Raw genomic sequence first — 17,000 nt, 5'->3', positions numbered from 1 at the left:
ACTCGGTCTAATTTGGCTACTTGATGACCTTCAACCTATTCAGTCCATTCAGTTCACTTCACTATTTGGTCCAATTTAGTCGAAGTCCATTCGGTCTACATCAGGCCATTTTTGTCAATTTGTTTCCATCTAGTCTACTTCGTCCAATTCAGTCCACTTTGGTCCATACTATCTATTTCAGTCCACTTCAGTCAATTTGTCCATTCAGTCAACTTTTGTATATTAGGTCCAATTCAGTCAATTCGGTCCATATCAGTCTAATTCAGTCTATTGTATCCAATTTGGTCCATTCTGTCCATTTGGTTTATTTCAGTTCATTTCGGTCCATTTGGTGTACTTACTTAAGAATGGAATAGTCTATTTAGGTTATTCGGCCAATTTGGGGTATTACTTAAGAATGGGCAAAGACAAGTTTGGGTTAAGAGTATTATCAATTTTGAGTAATATCAATTATAATTATATGATAAATTTGTTATCATAATAATTTCCTTAGAGAATAAGAATTTAAATAAAAACTTTGAAACTTAAAATTTTATGTACCAAAAAATTTAGGAAAATATAATGCATAATACAATAGTTAAAGAATATGGACCATTTAAAAAAATTAATATCATCATAAACATTAAAAATGATAAAATTATATATTTGTAAAAATAAAGTGATGAAAATTACTTTTGAAATTGTTCAATTTTGAGAGAACAAATTATCTACAATCAAAATTCGAGATAAACTATACATATTTAGTATAAGTTTGTTATAAGTTTGATTATCATAATAATCTTCCTTTGAGAAAATAAAGAATTTGAAATAATTTATTTGAAACTTAAAATTTAGTTGTACAAAAAGGAAAAAAAAAAAAAAAAAAACATACTATAACATAATTTCAAAGAATATGGATACCTTCTAAAGGAATAATATTAATCAAACACGCCAAAACAATATAGTGATATATTCGTAGAGATAAAAAGATGAAAAAAATAATTTTAGAAATTGTTTAAATTTTAGAGATAAAAAATTATCTTCAATAATTTTAGAGAACAAATTATATATTATATTACAATTACAAAATAATTATTTATTCCCATGTATTGTGTGAGTCCGCAGCTAATTAAAATAATAGGTTTGTCATTTTTGACCAAAAAAAAAATCAAGGATAAATATTAGTGCATACACACACACTGCATTTTATAAATTGAAATTGTGACTATATAAAATGAAACCGTGACTTTTTCAGTCACTTAATGGCACGATTTTAGTTTATAAAATACACAGTATGTGTAATACATCTGTTTGAACTAAACATAGCCCAAAAATCAATATCTCTTTGTGCTTGTCGAGCTAATTTGGCTTATGGAAAGAACTTGCACACATTTCTTCATGCATCACACAATTTATATGTAATACTGAAATCTTCCTTTTCAGATACGCAGAAGCCAATCAATAAGTTGAAATGGCAACAAAGGATTTCAATTCAAACGACGGTAAATTTTTTACTTTCCCATTGTTTAATAGTGTGGGCATTCAATGAGTTCTTAACAACATGGATATGTCTTACTAAGATATCACCAAAGTTAGCATTCATATATATATATATATATATATGAGAGGTGCTACATCCACAACATTTTTACAACAAATCATAGATAGTTAGTTGTTATTAGTTCAAATTTGAACTTAACATTAAGATTACTTTTTTTGCCACAACAATAACAACTAATAACAATCTATCACTTAAGATTTGTTATAAAAATATTATAAAAATGTTGTAGACATACTCTCTCTCTCTCTCTCTCTCTCTCTCTATGATTCTTCACTTTTTTTTTCTTTCACGTCCACTTTTATGTGTTAAATTGTAGACATTCATACATCAATTGTGGATATGTAAACACTCAAATTAGTGTGAAACAATATTTTTCCTTCCATGAAATAGTTGCACTATGATTTTTACTAATTAATGAGAAGAATTTCATCTTATAGAGCGTGGGAGGCTTTATCGGGCTGCAATTAATGGTGACTGGAAATCTATCAAGGATATACAAAAAATTCAAAGAAAAATTACAAAGAAAGGAGAAACCACTCTTCATATTGCTGCTGCAGCAAACCAAGAAGAATTTGTGAGGAATTTATTGAAGACGATGATTAAAGACAACCTAACAACTGAAAACACTGTTGGGAATACTGCCTTGACCTATGAATCCATTTATATACATACATATATATATATATATATATATAAGTGAAAATTGATCCAGTCATAACCGAAGTTAACATAAAAATTTAAAAATATTACCTTCACAATTTTTGGATCACCCCATGGGTGCCGCCTCCGAACGTGCCCTAACAATTCACCCACTACACACAAAGAAATAGAACACAATTTCAAATGCTGAACAGAATGGGATCATGCAGCATAATGGTAGAGGTAAAATGCCTACAACTAGGAATAGGAAGGAACAAACGATCACAGAACCACATAGTAACAAAATTTCACAATAAAAAGAAAAAGATGGCAAAGCATGAACTGAATTGGCAATACAAAAATAAATTAAGGTTGATCAGTGATGCATCTACACACACAAGCATAGTGACACAAATACCCCACAATATGACCTCTTAACAAATCAATTGTCCAAGAGATTGTTCCGTGTCCAAGTGTAACAATATTTACAACATGTCTACATCATAATTTGATAAGCCATTTTAACAAATTAAGGAAATTCCATAAGAATAAGTCACTAACCATTTGTTCGATAGCGTTGCTCCAAAATCACATTCTTATTCTCTTCAAAAACCTCATTTACAGCTTGTTCAATTTCTTCGACCGAAACCTCAACACCTGGTTGCAAAAACAAATCAAAATCAAAATCCAGAAAGAAGCAGTTAGAAAATATATAATAAAATTATACAGACAGACACACAAAACCGATACACCCAATATACAATTAAATTAAAGTAGGGTAAGAAATAATGAAACAAAATGAGACCATGAGCAGGTCAGAGAAAAGCACTCCAAATCAAAATTTTGACATACAAAAAAACACACATCCTAAACATGTCAAATTTTTGACATACCAACACCACAGGCCTCTTCAAATTCATTCAACTTAAAATCCTCCGAAGCAGTAGTTCCAAAAAATGAAAGAGCTGCATCTAACTGCGCCGTCGTTTTAATCTGGAAAAACAGGAACCACGTAAAACTAAATCCTTTCACAGTCAAAATCATAATCAATGTTTAAGAACAGCACAAACCTTTGAGGAAACAACGTATTGCAGCAAGGTAGGGCGATGCACAAGGGCATTTGCAGGGTACTTAGTAGCAACCTGTCACACAGATTGCTAGCAACAAAATAAATACTTTCTATTGAGACATGCAAAGAAGTACAAATTTCACAACACATTGAAAATTAATCTTTACCGTGTAGATGAGATTTCCAACAGTCCGACTACAACCATCAGTAACACCAGCCTGAAAATTAATCATCAAATTGCTTATAGCTTGTGAACAAGGCATGCAGGCAGGCAGGCAGAAGTGAAAACTTAGCATCCAAGTGTCGATTTTTTTTTTCTCAGATTGGGAATAATTACCTCGTGAATGACGGCAGTGAGATTTGCAGTGACCTTGTTGTTGGCGATGGTGTTCTTGGCGGTTCGTTCATCCAACCCGATCTTGAGGAACAAGTCAAGGCACTGCTCCTTGTCGGAGGAGCTATCCTCCTTCCCTGGCATTCTCTCTCAGCTACTGCGCTAGGGCTTCCAATTTAATTTATTAAGCTGAGGCGTATAAGTTGAGATTGAGAATATATTATGACCAGATAAAAACCCTAATAAAAGAATCTGAGGGCGTTAAGTTGAGTTGGGCTGTTCGCGTATTTTTATTTTAGATTTAGGATGAGAGAATCTTTTAGACAAATTAGAAAAATCAATACCATAGATTCTTTTTTTCTTATGGGATTTTTTTTTTTTTTTTGACTAAAGATTAAGGCACAAGGCCAAAACTTGGGCCCCAAGTTCTACATTTCTATATTGCAAGTTGCAACCCAATCCGTTAGGAGGATTCGACCAACCATGTTTTTTTTTTCTTGCAAATAACGGCAGATTCATAAAAGAAAATAAAGTTTAATAGAGTTAAACAATACTAATAGCATGTTTCGCTAACAAATGGACAGGTTTATTCCCATTTCTACATATATGAGAAAATAAAACTTTCCAAACATCATGGGTAAAACTTTGAATCTCATAAATAATAGGCATCACCGAAACTAACAGTAGCGTTAAACCTTGAAGGGCATGAACCACATTAAGAGAGTCACCTTCCAAAATGAATTCTTGTAATCCAACCTCTACGGCAAACTCCAAACCTGATTCAAATGCTTTGGCTTCCACCTCTAAAGGACCTAAAGGAGCATGGATTCTTTGGCTCAAAGCAAGCACAACCAAACCATTAGCATCACGAATTATTGCGCCAACCCCAGACTCGTTCGTTGCTTTGAAAATAGCCCCATCCACATTCACTTTATACAATTGATTAGAGGGAGGCAGCCAACATTGTTGGAGAACAGGTTCAGACAGCCACGGTAATGTAACAACATTAGCTTCTTGAAATTCCAACAGCCACATTGAAGCATCACGACACAACTCCATTGCATTAAGCCGTTTTCCACCATTGCGTATTTCATTACGGTTGCCCCATATCCTTCAAGCAATCGTTCCCATCAACGCAGCAGCATTTTCATCACACCGATCCAACATAATCATCTTCCACACCAACTCCATAAAGCTGCAGAAATGAAGTGCAGAAATCAAATCAAAAATACCAGAATAGCTCCATACTGTTTTAGCTCTCGGACATGACCAAAATAAATGGCCTGAAGTTTCGGACTCTAGCAAACAGTCATCACAAAGATCTTCAGTTAACACCTTTCGTCGCTTGAGATTCGATTTGGTTGGAAGAATATCCCTACAAGCTCTCCATAAAAAATGTCTCACTTTATGAGGAGTTGGTAGCCGCCATAGTTTCTTCCAAAAACAACGCAAGTGACTGCCATCCGAAGAAGAAGCACCACCAGAATCACTTGAACACTCCAAAGCAAGTTTATAGGCACTTTGTACAGTAAACACCCCATTAGAGGTACCTGTCCATATTTGCTTATTAGGGGGAAGAGAAGTACTAAGTGGAATACTTCTTATTTCCTCCACCTCAAACAACAAGAACAGCTGTTGCAGTAAATGGAGATTCCAGCACTTATTTTCTGAATCAATGAGTTCAGAAACTCGAAGATCCATTGGGGAATTTAACCTTGGGGAAACAACTCTAAAAGTTGAGGAGTTTGTAGCCATTTATCCTTCCACTCCTGCATATTGAGACCATTACCAATCTACCATCTCAGCCCATGTTGCACAAGCTTTTGGGTAGCCATAAGACTACGCCAAATATACGATGGATTATTACCAAGTGAAGCTTCAACAAAATCATAACTAGGAAAATATCTTACTTTGAAGACATGATAAACAAGAGAATTTTGTCCCATTTGCGATCTCCAACCTTGCTTAGCTAGTAAAGCCAAATTGAAAGGTTTCAGCTGTTTTAAACCCATACCTCCATCTACCTTAGTCTTGCAAAGATTATTCCAACTCATCCAATTTAGTTTTCTTTCATTCTGTTTATAACCCCACCAAAAATTACGAATCATACTCGTCAATTCTTCACAAAGAATATCAGTAAGTTTGAAACAACTCATTGTATAAGTTGGAATTGCTTGTGCCACCGCCTTGATCAAAATTTCCTTACCTGCTTTAGAAAGAAATTTTTCCTTCCATCTAGCTAGCTTCTTTGCAAGTTTTTCTTTTATTTCATTAAAAGTGTTATGCTTCTTTCTTCCAACTAGCAAAAGGAGACCAAGATATTTCTCATGTTATCTAATGACTTGAGCTCCAAATCTACGTTTAATTTCCTTTTGAACTGAATGATCAGTATTAGAGCTAAAGAAGAGGGAAGTCTTTGCTCTATTTAATTGTTAACCAGAAGCTCTCTCATAAACCTGAAGAATCCTTTGTAGTGAGTCACATTCTTCCAAGGATGCCCTACAAAAAATAAGGATGTCATCTGCAAAAAATAAATGAGATAATTTGGGCCCACCCCTACAAACAGCAATACCCTCAAGTCTACCATCACCAACCCCTTTCTTAATCAAAGCAGAAACGCCCTCAGCACATAACAAAAAAAGATAAGGAGATAGTGGATCTCCCTGTCTTAATCCCCTTGAAGGTACTATATGCCTATGTGGTCTCCCATTAATCCGAATAGAGTAAGTAACTGTAGAGATGCATGTCAACAATAACTTTCTCCACCTACTCTCAAATCCCAGTTTTTCCATAATTTTATCAAGGCAGCCCCACTCCACCCTATCATAGGCTTTACCCATATCCAATTTAAGTGACATCTCCCCTTTTTTGCCTCCCTTTTTCATATTGATATGATGCATAATTTTAAAAGCCACCAAAACATTGTTAGTAATTAATCTTTCATGCACAAAGGCACTTTGAGTGTCACTGATAATAGATGGCAAAATTTTATTTAATCTGTTTGCAATCGCCTTTGAGGCTAGCTTATAAACAACATTACACAAGCTAATAGGGTGATAGTCAGTAACTTTTTTTGGCTCTTTAATTTTAGGAACTAAAACAATATGAGTTTCATTAAAATTTGAAGGTACAATTCCAAAATTAAGAAAATCAAGTACTGTTTTAGTAACAACATTACCAATTAAATGCCCTAAATGTTGAAAGAAGAGAGGAGGCATACCATCTAGACATGGCGCTTTCAATGGATACATCTGCTTCAAGGTTGTCTTCACTTCACCATCCTGGAAATCCCTAAGAAGCATCTGGTTCATGGCACTGGTGACTTTAGGTTCCACAGCATCAATTAATTCCATAAAGTTTGTTGGATTTGATGATGAAAATAGTGTTGAATAGTAATCCACAATTATACCCTCTACAATATCAATATCATCCTGCCAAGTACCACCCAAATCCTCCATGCCTTCTATTATATTATTTTGAAATTGAGCAAAAGCTTTGGAGTGAAAGTACCTGGAATTTCTATCTCCCTCTTGAAACCAGTTAATTCTAAATCTTTGTAACCACATGGCATTGTCTTTTTCCAACCAGCAATTTAATTCAACTCTTGTTTTCTAAATTTTAGTAATGATTGAAGGAGAAGTAGGCTATAACTCCAACCATTCAAGAGCTTTCTACAATCGTGCAACTTGTTGGCCCACATGTCCAAAGTCGTTCTTATTCCAATCATCCAAACATACACAGCAAGATTCTAAACATGAGTTTAAAGGGAAGGCCGAGTCCCTCAATAATCCCTCCTCCCAAGCTCTTTGAACAACCTCTTCACATTTTTCATTTTTTAACCATATAGATTCAAATTTAAATGGTTTATGATACCTGCACTTCTTTTATCTTCTAACAAAATGCAAGGCTAGTGGACAATGATCAAAAGCAGAAGAGGAAAGATGGTAAAGTTTTGTTGTAGGAAACATACCCAACCAATCACTTGTAGCCAATGCCCGATCCAACCGCTCACAAATTTGTGACCCATCAAATTTCTGATATAACCAAGTAAATCGAGGACCAATGAATCCAAGATCCTTAAGTCCACACACATCAATAACTTCCTTAAACCATGCCATTTGACTTGCAGATTTGAAAACACCACCTTCCTTTTCAGACAAACCCACCAATTCGTTAAAATCACCAATAACAAGCCAAGGTAACTAAGAATAAGTATTGAGAGATTTAAGTAGGGACCAAGATTCACATCTTCTAGAAGTTTTCAGGTTACCATAAAAACAGGTTAGATGTCACCACCCATCAAAAAACGCATCAATGTGGGAAGATATGTAATTTTGAATCTGTACTGCTACCTCCTTCCTCCAAAATAAAGCTAAGCCACCACTAACTCCATCACTAGGCACAATCAATCCATTTTTAAATCCACATTGATCATGAAAATATTCCATCCAGCCTCTATTAGATTTAATTTCCATAAGGAAAAGTAAATTAGGAATTTGTGCCTTAATAATCTTTTTTAAGGCATTAACTATCTGTTGGTTCCCAAGCCCCTGGCAATTCCAGATTAAAATACTCATTGGTCCCAGCGAGGCTATTCAACAGCCTCCGCTGATCCCAATTGTGAAGTTAAGAGGATGTTTGGATGGCCTGTTTTTGTAACTCAAATCTCAGTTTCCATAACTCATAACTCAAAAATGGTGGGAACCATAGCGAGAAGTCCATTTGGCACCACCAATTCTCTGTTTCCATCACTCAATTCTCTGATTTTTGAGTTATGAGTTGTGGAAACTGAAAACACATTTTGGCTATTTTCAGTTTCTATAACTCATAACTCAATGGCATTTCCGTAAATAACAATACATATCTGGTCCCACAGTCAGAACAATTCACATGAAGTGCTCCTTTTGATGCTCTCTTCAATGGCTCTCTTCAGCTCTCTCATCTCAGACTTCTCTCTTCAATAAAGCAGAGATCTCTCATCTCAATTCCAGTACCACCACAAGCTAAAAGAAACTCTTACTGCCCTTACCTCCTCACGCATTATTTCACCGATCCAAGCTCAACCAATCCGCGCTGCCGTGCCATGGTAATGTAGTGCTTCATGCACCAACCTTTGACCTCTTTCTTAGCTTTTTTCACAAAAATCCGAAGGTATTCTTTACATTTCAACTGTTTATATATTTGATTTGTTGGTAATAGCAAGGTATTTCGTATCTTTTACATCGAATCAAGGATTGGAGATGAGAAGTTTGCTTCTCTGTTTTTTTTTTTTTTTCCTTTTTTTTCTTTGTTTGATGTTTAGGTTTTCGCATCTGATTTAACTGTATCAACCCTGATGATTTTTTTTTTTTTTTTTAAAATAATTTATGGAACTAATTTATGGTGCTTCTTTGTTTGATTTTTTTTTTTTTTTCAATTAAGCTACCTGTTCTTGTTACCAACCAATTGCTCTGTCAATGATGGTTCTACCATGAGAGATCAATTAATGGAAGTTTTAAATATCATATTTCCACCATTGTGAGTCTTAAGGTATTCCAAGTAGCATTATAAATACATTATCATAGTGAGAATCCTTGTATTTTTGTTTCTCTTAGTTTAGTTAGTATCTACTCTTTGTTGCCTCAAGTCACAGGTTGTCCAGTTTCTTATACGATCTTGAATGGTGAAAGTTTACCAATCTTAGACCAAGATTGTTTCCATTTCAGTGTTGTATGGTTTGTAGTCTATTGTCCTGCTGTGACCTTAATGTTGATTTTTTATTTTTATTTTTACTTTGTTTGGAATGGTATCAGGCCAAGTTGTTCATCATTATTTGTTAAAGGGGGTCTGTGAAAGAAATATATATAGTTTCCCCTACCACAAATTGATGGTTTTAGTCTTTGTAGACAACCTTAAGTTGTACCTAAAAAATAAACATCACTAAGACATGATGTAACCTAGGTTCTATACTTCAATTACCAAAATATCAAATGAATACAATCAAGCAACTTTTTTTATTCTTTTGTTTGCTATGAATTATGAATCTTAATGTAGTAAGTTTACTAGCATTCTCCTAAGTCCGATGGCAATGCATTTTTTGTTTAAAATTTTTTTTAAATGTATCTTGATTTTAGAATATGCTTCTAGTTTTACCCGATTATAGTTCCCCATAATGAGCTTGTCTCCTCATGGCTAACAAGATACTTGCAGAGAGGACGAAAATTAAATAGCTTCATACAAATTGTTTCAAATTTATGATACACTATTCCTTGTCTCTAACTAACATACTAAACTTGGACCTTTTTCCTATTAAATAGTTGAGAAGTAAATTTTTTAAGAATTCTTTTATTTATTGGCTGAAAAAAAAGTTAATATATTTTGGGTTCAAATAAAAAAGGATAAATTTATTCTAGAATTTATCATATCTCCTCAACCTATCTAGTGCATTGCACCTTAAATTGATGTGATAGTCTTAATTCTAGGAGTTCTAATTTCCTTTTGGATTGATGTCATGTAGTTGATTAACTAAAGGGGAAAATTCTTTTTTTTTTTTTTTGTTAATGATATGAAACAAACTTTTATTATTATTTTTAAATTTTTAATCACTGTCCAAAAGTCTAAATTATATTCTCAAGTAGAAGAGTCTTTCCTCTAATGTCTATGAAACTGAGGAAGTAAAAGCATGTGCTCGATCCTTATCAGTTGTTGAAGATCTATTACTAATCCTAAAAATGTTGGGACTTCAGCTTAGTTGTCAATGTTGTTGTTTATGAAACTGAATCTACTACTTGTTTGTCACATCAATTGTTCATTGGACAGTTTAATATTTGTGTCTTCTTGATCTACTTATATCTTTAATAATGTTTATGAATTTCAAACAACATAAGTCAGTACATGTCATTGCATGGATATATATACATATTAATATGGATCCTATGTTCAATTTTTGTTCCTCTAAAAATACGAGGATATCTTTATTGTACTTGTGATATGATTGTGTACGAGATTTGTGTGTTGTTCTTCAAGATGGCTGCGGAGTTGATAACATGGGATGACAATTGAGAGAATGTGTTGTGTGACTCCGTACTTGGACACTATGTTTGTGGGAATTTACGTCCTTATCATGCCAATGCACAAGTGTGGGAGGAGATCACACACAATCTTAATGCCCGCATAAGGAAGGCCTTTACCGTGAGGCCAGTAATTACGAGATGGAAGCTTATTCAAAAAAATTATCGCAAAGCAATGGGGGTCCGTACCAGATCTCTTTGGCCCAACGTTTCCCCCGTGGCCTCTCTAGACTGATTGTTTAATGACCCGCCTCAGTAAGAGGCGGATGTGTAGTCGAAGCAATTTAGTGCATGTCATTTTTGATATATTGCTGACATATTTTATTCTCATTATGTTCACTAGCGTACTTTCTTACGGATTACCATGTACTTAACCATGCACTAACCTAGTTGTATTTGGGACCACTTATTCAGTTTACTAACTCATTGCTTCGATCTTCCATCTTTTGTATATCTGGTCACATTGTATATGTGGTAAACCTCAATGAAGGATTAATATATTACCATCGTTTCTTATATATTACCATTGTTTCTTACATTCTGTGCATGCTTTTTCTTATCCATATTGATTTAACTGTGGAATATTTTTCATTTTTTGGACCCCTTAAACCTATGTGGCACATGAATCCTAGAGTTCTATCAAGCAATTCTTAAAATTATTATCTGTCATAAGCTTACCATATGAGATGTTTCAATTAGATGGCACATGAATCACAAGAGACGGATGACAAAAAGTGGCCTGCCCATGTAGAACATATTTTTATTAAGATCATGTTGGAGGAACAACTTAAGGGTAACATGCCAAACGATGTGTTCAAGGGTCCTATATGGACATCAATTATAGTTGAACCTAACCAAAGGACCGGGAAAGACTTTCTCTCTAAACAAGTTCAACAGAAGCATAATAGGCTCTGAGGCAAACAATGCAAGTGAAGCCAATTGCTAAGACACACAGGGTTGGGGTGGGATGAGCAGACCCAAACAATGACTTGTTCTGACAAGGTGTGGCAGAATGTGATTACGGTATGTTTACTATTGTTTATTAATTATATAACTTATTGCAATTATCTATTTATGCAATTTGCCTCCAAGTTGGTAATATATTCACTACTGTGTTTAGTGTGCTAATGTTTTCAAGGGCTAACTTAAGGAAACGGGGATACCTAGACTACCTATCACTGCAGCAGTTGTTCGCCCCTAGTACTGCGACTGGGAACCTGTAGATCTCCTCAAACACTCCTCCCCTGAATAGTGACAAGGAGCATGCCCTAGAGGAAGAGCTTGCCAATGCCAATGCCAATGCAAGTGCACCCACCCATCTGGACAATGACTGTTACACCCCTAACTTTGAGAGTTTCCCTCAAACTGGGGAGGATGCTGAGGTTGAGGAGGTAGCCCAACGGGCAGGAAAACGTCTTGTGCAAGATGCAAGTGGCAAGGGTAAAAAGGCATCAAGGAAGTCGGATAGGGTAAGTGAAATGATTGTGGCCCTAAAGAAGTACACCGCAATGACAAAGGATGGGTACAGTGGTAAACTCGGCAGGTCTACTGGTGCATCTGACCAATTCGCTCAGTCCGTGGTGAGGGTGATCCTTGTTCACTTGGCAAGGCAATAGAGGTGCTGAATTCATATGCAGATCTAAGTAACAAGGCCTATATCAAGATGTTAAAGGTTTTGCAGCAAAAGGATAATAGGGTAGTGTTTATGTGTATGCCGGAGCATAGGAGGAAATCTTGGATTGAGGACATTCTAAACCCGAAGGAGGATTGAGGGAGAGCAATATTGTATTAAGTTTAAGCTATTTGGTTTTTATGTACTATAGATTTGGGTTGTTCTATTTAGTGTGCTAATGTTTCGTATGGATGATACGAAGGTTTATGTTATTTATGAACTTGGGATGTTTGTATGGTTTATGTTATTGTTAAACTTGGAATGTTTGTATGGTTTGTGTTATATATTATGTGATGGATTTGGATTTTGGGTTCATTGATTTTTATACGATTATTATGGTGACTGTTGAATTAGGTGTTTATATTATACATTTATATTATGCGATGAACTTGTTTTAATAACATATTTACTTTTATATTTCTCTTTACATAACCTACCTGAATAGTGTGTTTGTGCTAATGTGTAGGTCACTTATGGCATCTGGAAATGACTGGTGGCAAGTGATCCAAGAGTATGACTTCGATGATGCATACTTCAACAACGTTGGTTCCAGCAATGACTATGAAGAAAATGATGATGATTGGACCAATTCGGAGTTCGAACATGAAGAAGAAGCAAAGTTTAATTTAGTGAATCCTATAGTCAGGGAGATGTATGCTTACATGCAGCGGCATTATGATAAACAACCAATGCGAACAAGTGTGTTGACCAACAAGGCGTATATGGACGAGGTCATTGACGGTAATCTAGCTAAGTGTTACGAGATGTTTCGCATGACACCTGAATTACTGTTACATTTAGTGGACGAGTTGGCTCAACATGGTTACATGAGGGACGGACTTGGTGAGGTGAATGCCACTCCAGCCGTGGCCATGTTATTGTACATACTTGGACACAACACCTGCTTTAGACCAGTTGTAGACAGGTTTCAGCACTCAATAGAAACCGTGTGCTGGCATTTTCGTAAGGAGTTGCGAGCTGTCCACCACTACATGAAGCATTTAATTAAACCTGATCAAAATGTCACAGGCCTCCCCGAACATCTTCAAGTGAACAAGTACTGGCCATGGTTTGAGGTACTAAACATTCCCTTACTTAACTAACTTTGTATAACAGTAAAATAATACGATATTTGATATGTGCTTGCTAAGATTAATGAAAACTTTCATGTGTAGAGATGTATAGGAGCAATTGATGGAGCGCACGTGAGTGCCCCACCTCCTACAAATGCGACTCATGCACACAGGGACCGCAAGAGCCTTATAACAACTAATGTGCTGTGTGTGTGTAACAGGGACATGTAGTTCACATTTGTCCATGGTGGGTGGGAGGGCAGTGTGAATGACTCAAGGGTTTTCGAGGAAGCAATCAGTGACCCGAAGCACGGATTCCCATGACCACCAACAAGTACTATACATTACTGTGACTTCAACTAAAGTGTTTTTATCCTCCATGTCTAAGTAGTATGTTTATGAACAACTTAATTAGTGCTAGCTGGTTGTGTGTGTGTGTAGGGTCGTACTACTTAGTGGATTCGAGTCTACCAATTGGCATTAGTTTTCTCCCCCCTATAAGTCAACTAGGTACCATGCGCAGGAATTCCACTCAAGTGGTAGACGGATAACATCAAAGAAAGAGTTGTACAACTATAGGCACTTGCCTTGAGTATGGTTATTGAGCGGTCTTTTGGAGTACTAAAAGCCCGTTTCCCAATTCTGAATTTAATGCCACACTTCAAGCCAATTAGGCAGCACTACATGGTTATTATGTGCTGTGCTCTACACAATTTCATATGCATGAACAATTGGAGTGATGAATTGTTTAGAACAATAGGGGAGAGTGTTGGCGAAGGTAGTGTGACCAATAGCAAAGGCAGTGGCGATGTTGGAGCATCAACAAGCTCAGCGACCCAAAGGCATGTACTAGAAATGTCAAGTGCATCGAAGAGAGCGATGGGTGAATTTAGGGACAATATCATTGACACAATGTGGGATGATTATGTTGTCCGTGGCAATGTGAGATGATTATATGTTGAAAATGACCATGTATCATTTACTTCGCTGCAATGTAGATGCTATGGCTTTGCTGTGTAATTGTTTTGGCACTATAATATGTGACGGAAATATTATTTACGTAGGTGGATGTATAACTTAGTTCAACTTGTAACGTTACTGCACTATTTTGGAATGACATGACAACGTGCAGATATGCGCTCGGCATAATTATGTAATGTAATTCGAATGTATCAATTATTACAAGATATATTTTTGGAGCATGGTATACGCTAGGCATGTGTTCACAGATATTTGATATGTGGTATAAGAAATATTGTTGGACCAACAAACATAAAAAAATATTGAACTACTATAAGATGATATTATATGGTGCTGCAGAATTTGAAGAGTGCAAAAGGAGGATAGATGAGGTCTACAATGAGATTCTTGCAATATATCACGTCACTTATGACTATGCTAATCACCAAAGAGATGCCAAATATTGTTTCTTTAACCAAAGGATTGCAGGTTCAGCCCTCCATAAATTATATGCCAAGAAAACTAGAACTAGTTAAAATTGTCTAGGTTCCACGTACTGAAAATGATAAATGTATTATAAGTACATAATATGTTATATCTAATCTAGCTCCTCAAACTACTGGGGAAAAAAAAGAGTAGTTCACCATTAAAAAAACAAATAAAATAAATTGCATAACACACATGACCAGTAGCGTACATAACAGACAGATGCATGTGTTACATCATCCTGCAAAATATATAAGAACTCAAAATGTGGGCATGTGATTAGTAATGTACATTATACATGTGACCGTTAATGGGTCATGGCAGATGCAGTTGTGTATGGCCATGGCCCCCCAAAACATTAGAGAATACAAAATAAATCCCGAGTATAGTCCAAGACAAAAATAAAGCTACCCTATACTTGTAGACCTTGTCTTCAGCAATCCAAAGTGCGAGCTTAGTTTTTTCAACCTTGCGCTTTGCTATCCTTAGGAGCTCCCGTGCTTCTACTTCCCTTGCATGAGCCTCATCCCTTTCATTTCTTGTAGCTACGGCCTCGGCCTTATATCTTGTAAACCTTTCATGGACAAGTGGTGCTATTACACGGCCACGTGAGCATGTGTTCTTGTCCAACCATTTGAAGAACTTACATGCCTGATCGAAGTCCTGCATACAACATTGAAGGCATATATAAGATGGTCAGCAAAGATAGTAAGAAAATGACAAGTAAAATATGTGACAACAATAAAATCATGTAATACTAACCAGCGACCATTGCTGACATCCATAGAACCTCCTACTGAAATTACAGATAGACAGGGAGGTTCTTTCTACACACCGATCCATATCACACATATGGCCGCTAGAAGTGGATTCATAAGTAGTGGCAAATAACATTCCACTGCTGAGTAAATGAAACTCATGCAATCAGTCCAATAAGGAAAATGATGTTAGTACTATAATTACTCCTACTCCTATGCAATGATAGCTCTCATTGAAACTCATTATTACAAATAAGTAGATTATATGCCTAACAAAGTGATTATAGCTTCAACAAAGTGTCTTCAACAAAGTGATTATAGCTCTCATGCAATGTTAGGACCAATCCTTTTTAATACACCCTTTAACAAAGTGTCTATTTTTTTCCTCTATCTTATTAAACTTTTTTTCTCATTTTTTTTTTTAAATTTATCTCAAACAATCATATTTATCACACAACGCACCAAATCCATGAGCAAACCATTGACCTGAAAATGAACCCACCCAACAAACTCTACACCCAAATCTGCACAAACCCAACCACAGCTCAAATCAACACAAGCCCACAACCCAAATTGGCATAAACCCAACCCACATCATTAATGTTTTTCTACTTCTAACAAAACCATCAATCTGAAAATTCATTTCATTAAAAAACAAAATGCCTTTCCCTTCAGAATTGTAACTCCAAGACTCCATCACACAACAAAATCAAAAGTTTTAGAATTTAATGCTATACAAAATATCTAAAATGCCTGCAAAAAACATTCAGGAAAAGAAAACACATACATCACCCTTCTACACATCAACCCAGAAGCCAAATTCCATTCTTTTATGTAAAAATCACAAGGCTGGAAAAATAAACACACACAACCAAAAACAATTATTATATGGTGCATACAACATAATCATTAACAATTTTCATTGTATAATTCTCACACTCAGTTGGATGGAAAGTTCACTTATTTTCTTTTCTTTTGTATATTGATCATGGTAAATCTGTTGTGATCAGCTATTTTAGAGAACATGTTTCTATTCCATCACTCCTAATGTGGCAATGAATATTATTGCTTTAATCCCAAATGTTAATATTGCCAACCTCATTTGACATTTCTGGCATTCTTATGGGGCTGCTTGCCGGCTGATGAAGGCTGAGTGCCACCTTGAAAGCACTACCCCTTTAACCTTTGAGAATTAGCATTCCGAGGGAACCCAGTATGATTAGATGGAGGTTAATGTGTCATCGCAAAAGAATTTTAATTTAGATATTGCTCAAATTTAGTTAGCAATACCTAGTATATTAGATTTTTTTTAATTAAATCAAACACATGGTTACATTGATCAATAATCTATAAGCAGTGTTATTAAATTCAGTAAACGCGCATAAGTTACAATACATAATAATAACAATAGAAATAAAAA

At 35.5% G+C, this 17,000-nt stretch overlaps 2 protein-coding genes and 1 long non-coding RNA gene across 3 annotated transcripts in view; 1 reads left to right on the top strand and 2 right to left on the bottom strand.

Moving 5' to 3' along the window:
* LOC112000274 (uncharacterized) overlaps window positions 1-2,178 on the top strand; it is a 5,206-nt gene extending 3,028 nt beyond the window's left edge. Inside the window, exons 2-3 of the long non-coding RNA XR_010629913.1 lie at window positions 1,423-1,481; window positions 1,978-2,178. This is a non-coding gene — a long non-coding RNA (uncharacterized LOC112000274). The remainder of the gene's footprint in view (window positions 1-1,422; window positions 1,482-1,977) is intronic.
* LOC112040953 (glutamine--tRNA ligase) overlaps window positions 1-3,894 on the bottom strand; it is a 16,833-nt gene extending 12,939 nt beyond the window's left edge. The window contains exons 1-6 of the mRNA XM_065775859.1: window positions 3,586-3,894; window positions 3,416-3,466; window positions 3,250-3,321; window positions 3,073-3,172; window positions 2,741-2,836; window positions 2,291-2,352 (exon numbers count right to left, since the gene is read on the bottom strand). Of these exons, the coding sequence (XP_065631931.1) occupies window positions 2,291-2,352; window positions 2,741-2,836; window positions 3,073-3,172; window positions 3,250-3,321; window positions 3,416-3,466; window positions 3,586-3,726 (522 nt within the window). The 5' untranslated portion in view covers window positions 3,727-3,894. The remainder of the gene's footprint in view (window positions 1-2,290; window positions 2,353-2,740; window positions 2,837-3,072; window positions 3,173-3,249; window positions 3,322-3,415; window positions 3,467-3,585) is intronic.
* Window positions 3,895-4,125: 231 nt separating this feature from the next.
* LOC112040955 (uncharacterized) lies at window positions 4,126-4,641 on the bottom strand. Its single transcript, XM_024073875.1, has 2 exons — window positions 4,265-4,641; window positions 4,126-4,180 (listed from the first exon to the last, which is right to left on the bottom strand). Exons 1-2 carry the CDS (start codon window positions 4,639-4,641, stop codon window positions 4,126-4,128), a joined length of 432 nt encoding a protein of 143 aa, XP_023929643.1.
* Between the last annotated feature and the right edge of the window lie 12,359 nt (window positions 4,642-17,000).

The sequence above is a fragment of the Quercus suber genome, unplaced genomic scaffold, assembly GCF_002906115.3.
Source record: "Quercus suber isolate HL8 unplaced genomic scaffold, Cork oak 2.0 scaffold_121, whole genome shotgun sequence".
In the NCBI taxonomy this organism is placed as follows: Eukaryota; Viridiplantae; Streptophyta; class Magnoliopsida; order Fagales; family Fagaceae; genus Quercus; species Quercus suber.
This window is presented reverse-complemented; position numbering and strand designations above follow the sequence as displayed.

Excerpts from the sequence above, each read along its gene's own strand:
- LOC112040955 (XM_024073875.1), bottom strand. The coding sequence starts at position 4,641 with ATGGAGTTGTGTCGTGATGCTTCAATGTGGCTGTTGGAATTTCAAGAA. Across the intron at positions 4,181-4,264 it reads CTTCAAGGTTTAACGCTACT|AAATGGGAATAAACCTGTCC; the intron begins GTTAGTTTCGGT and ends TCATATATGTAG.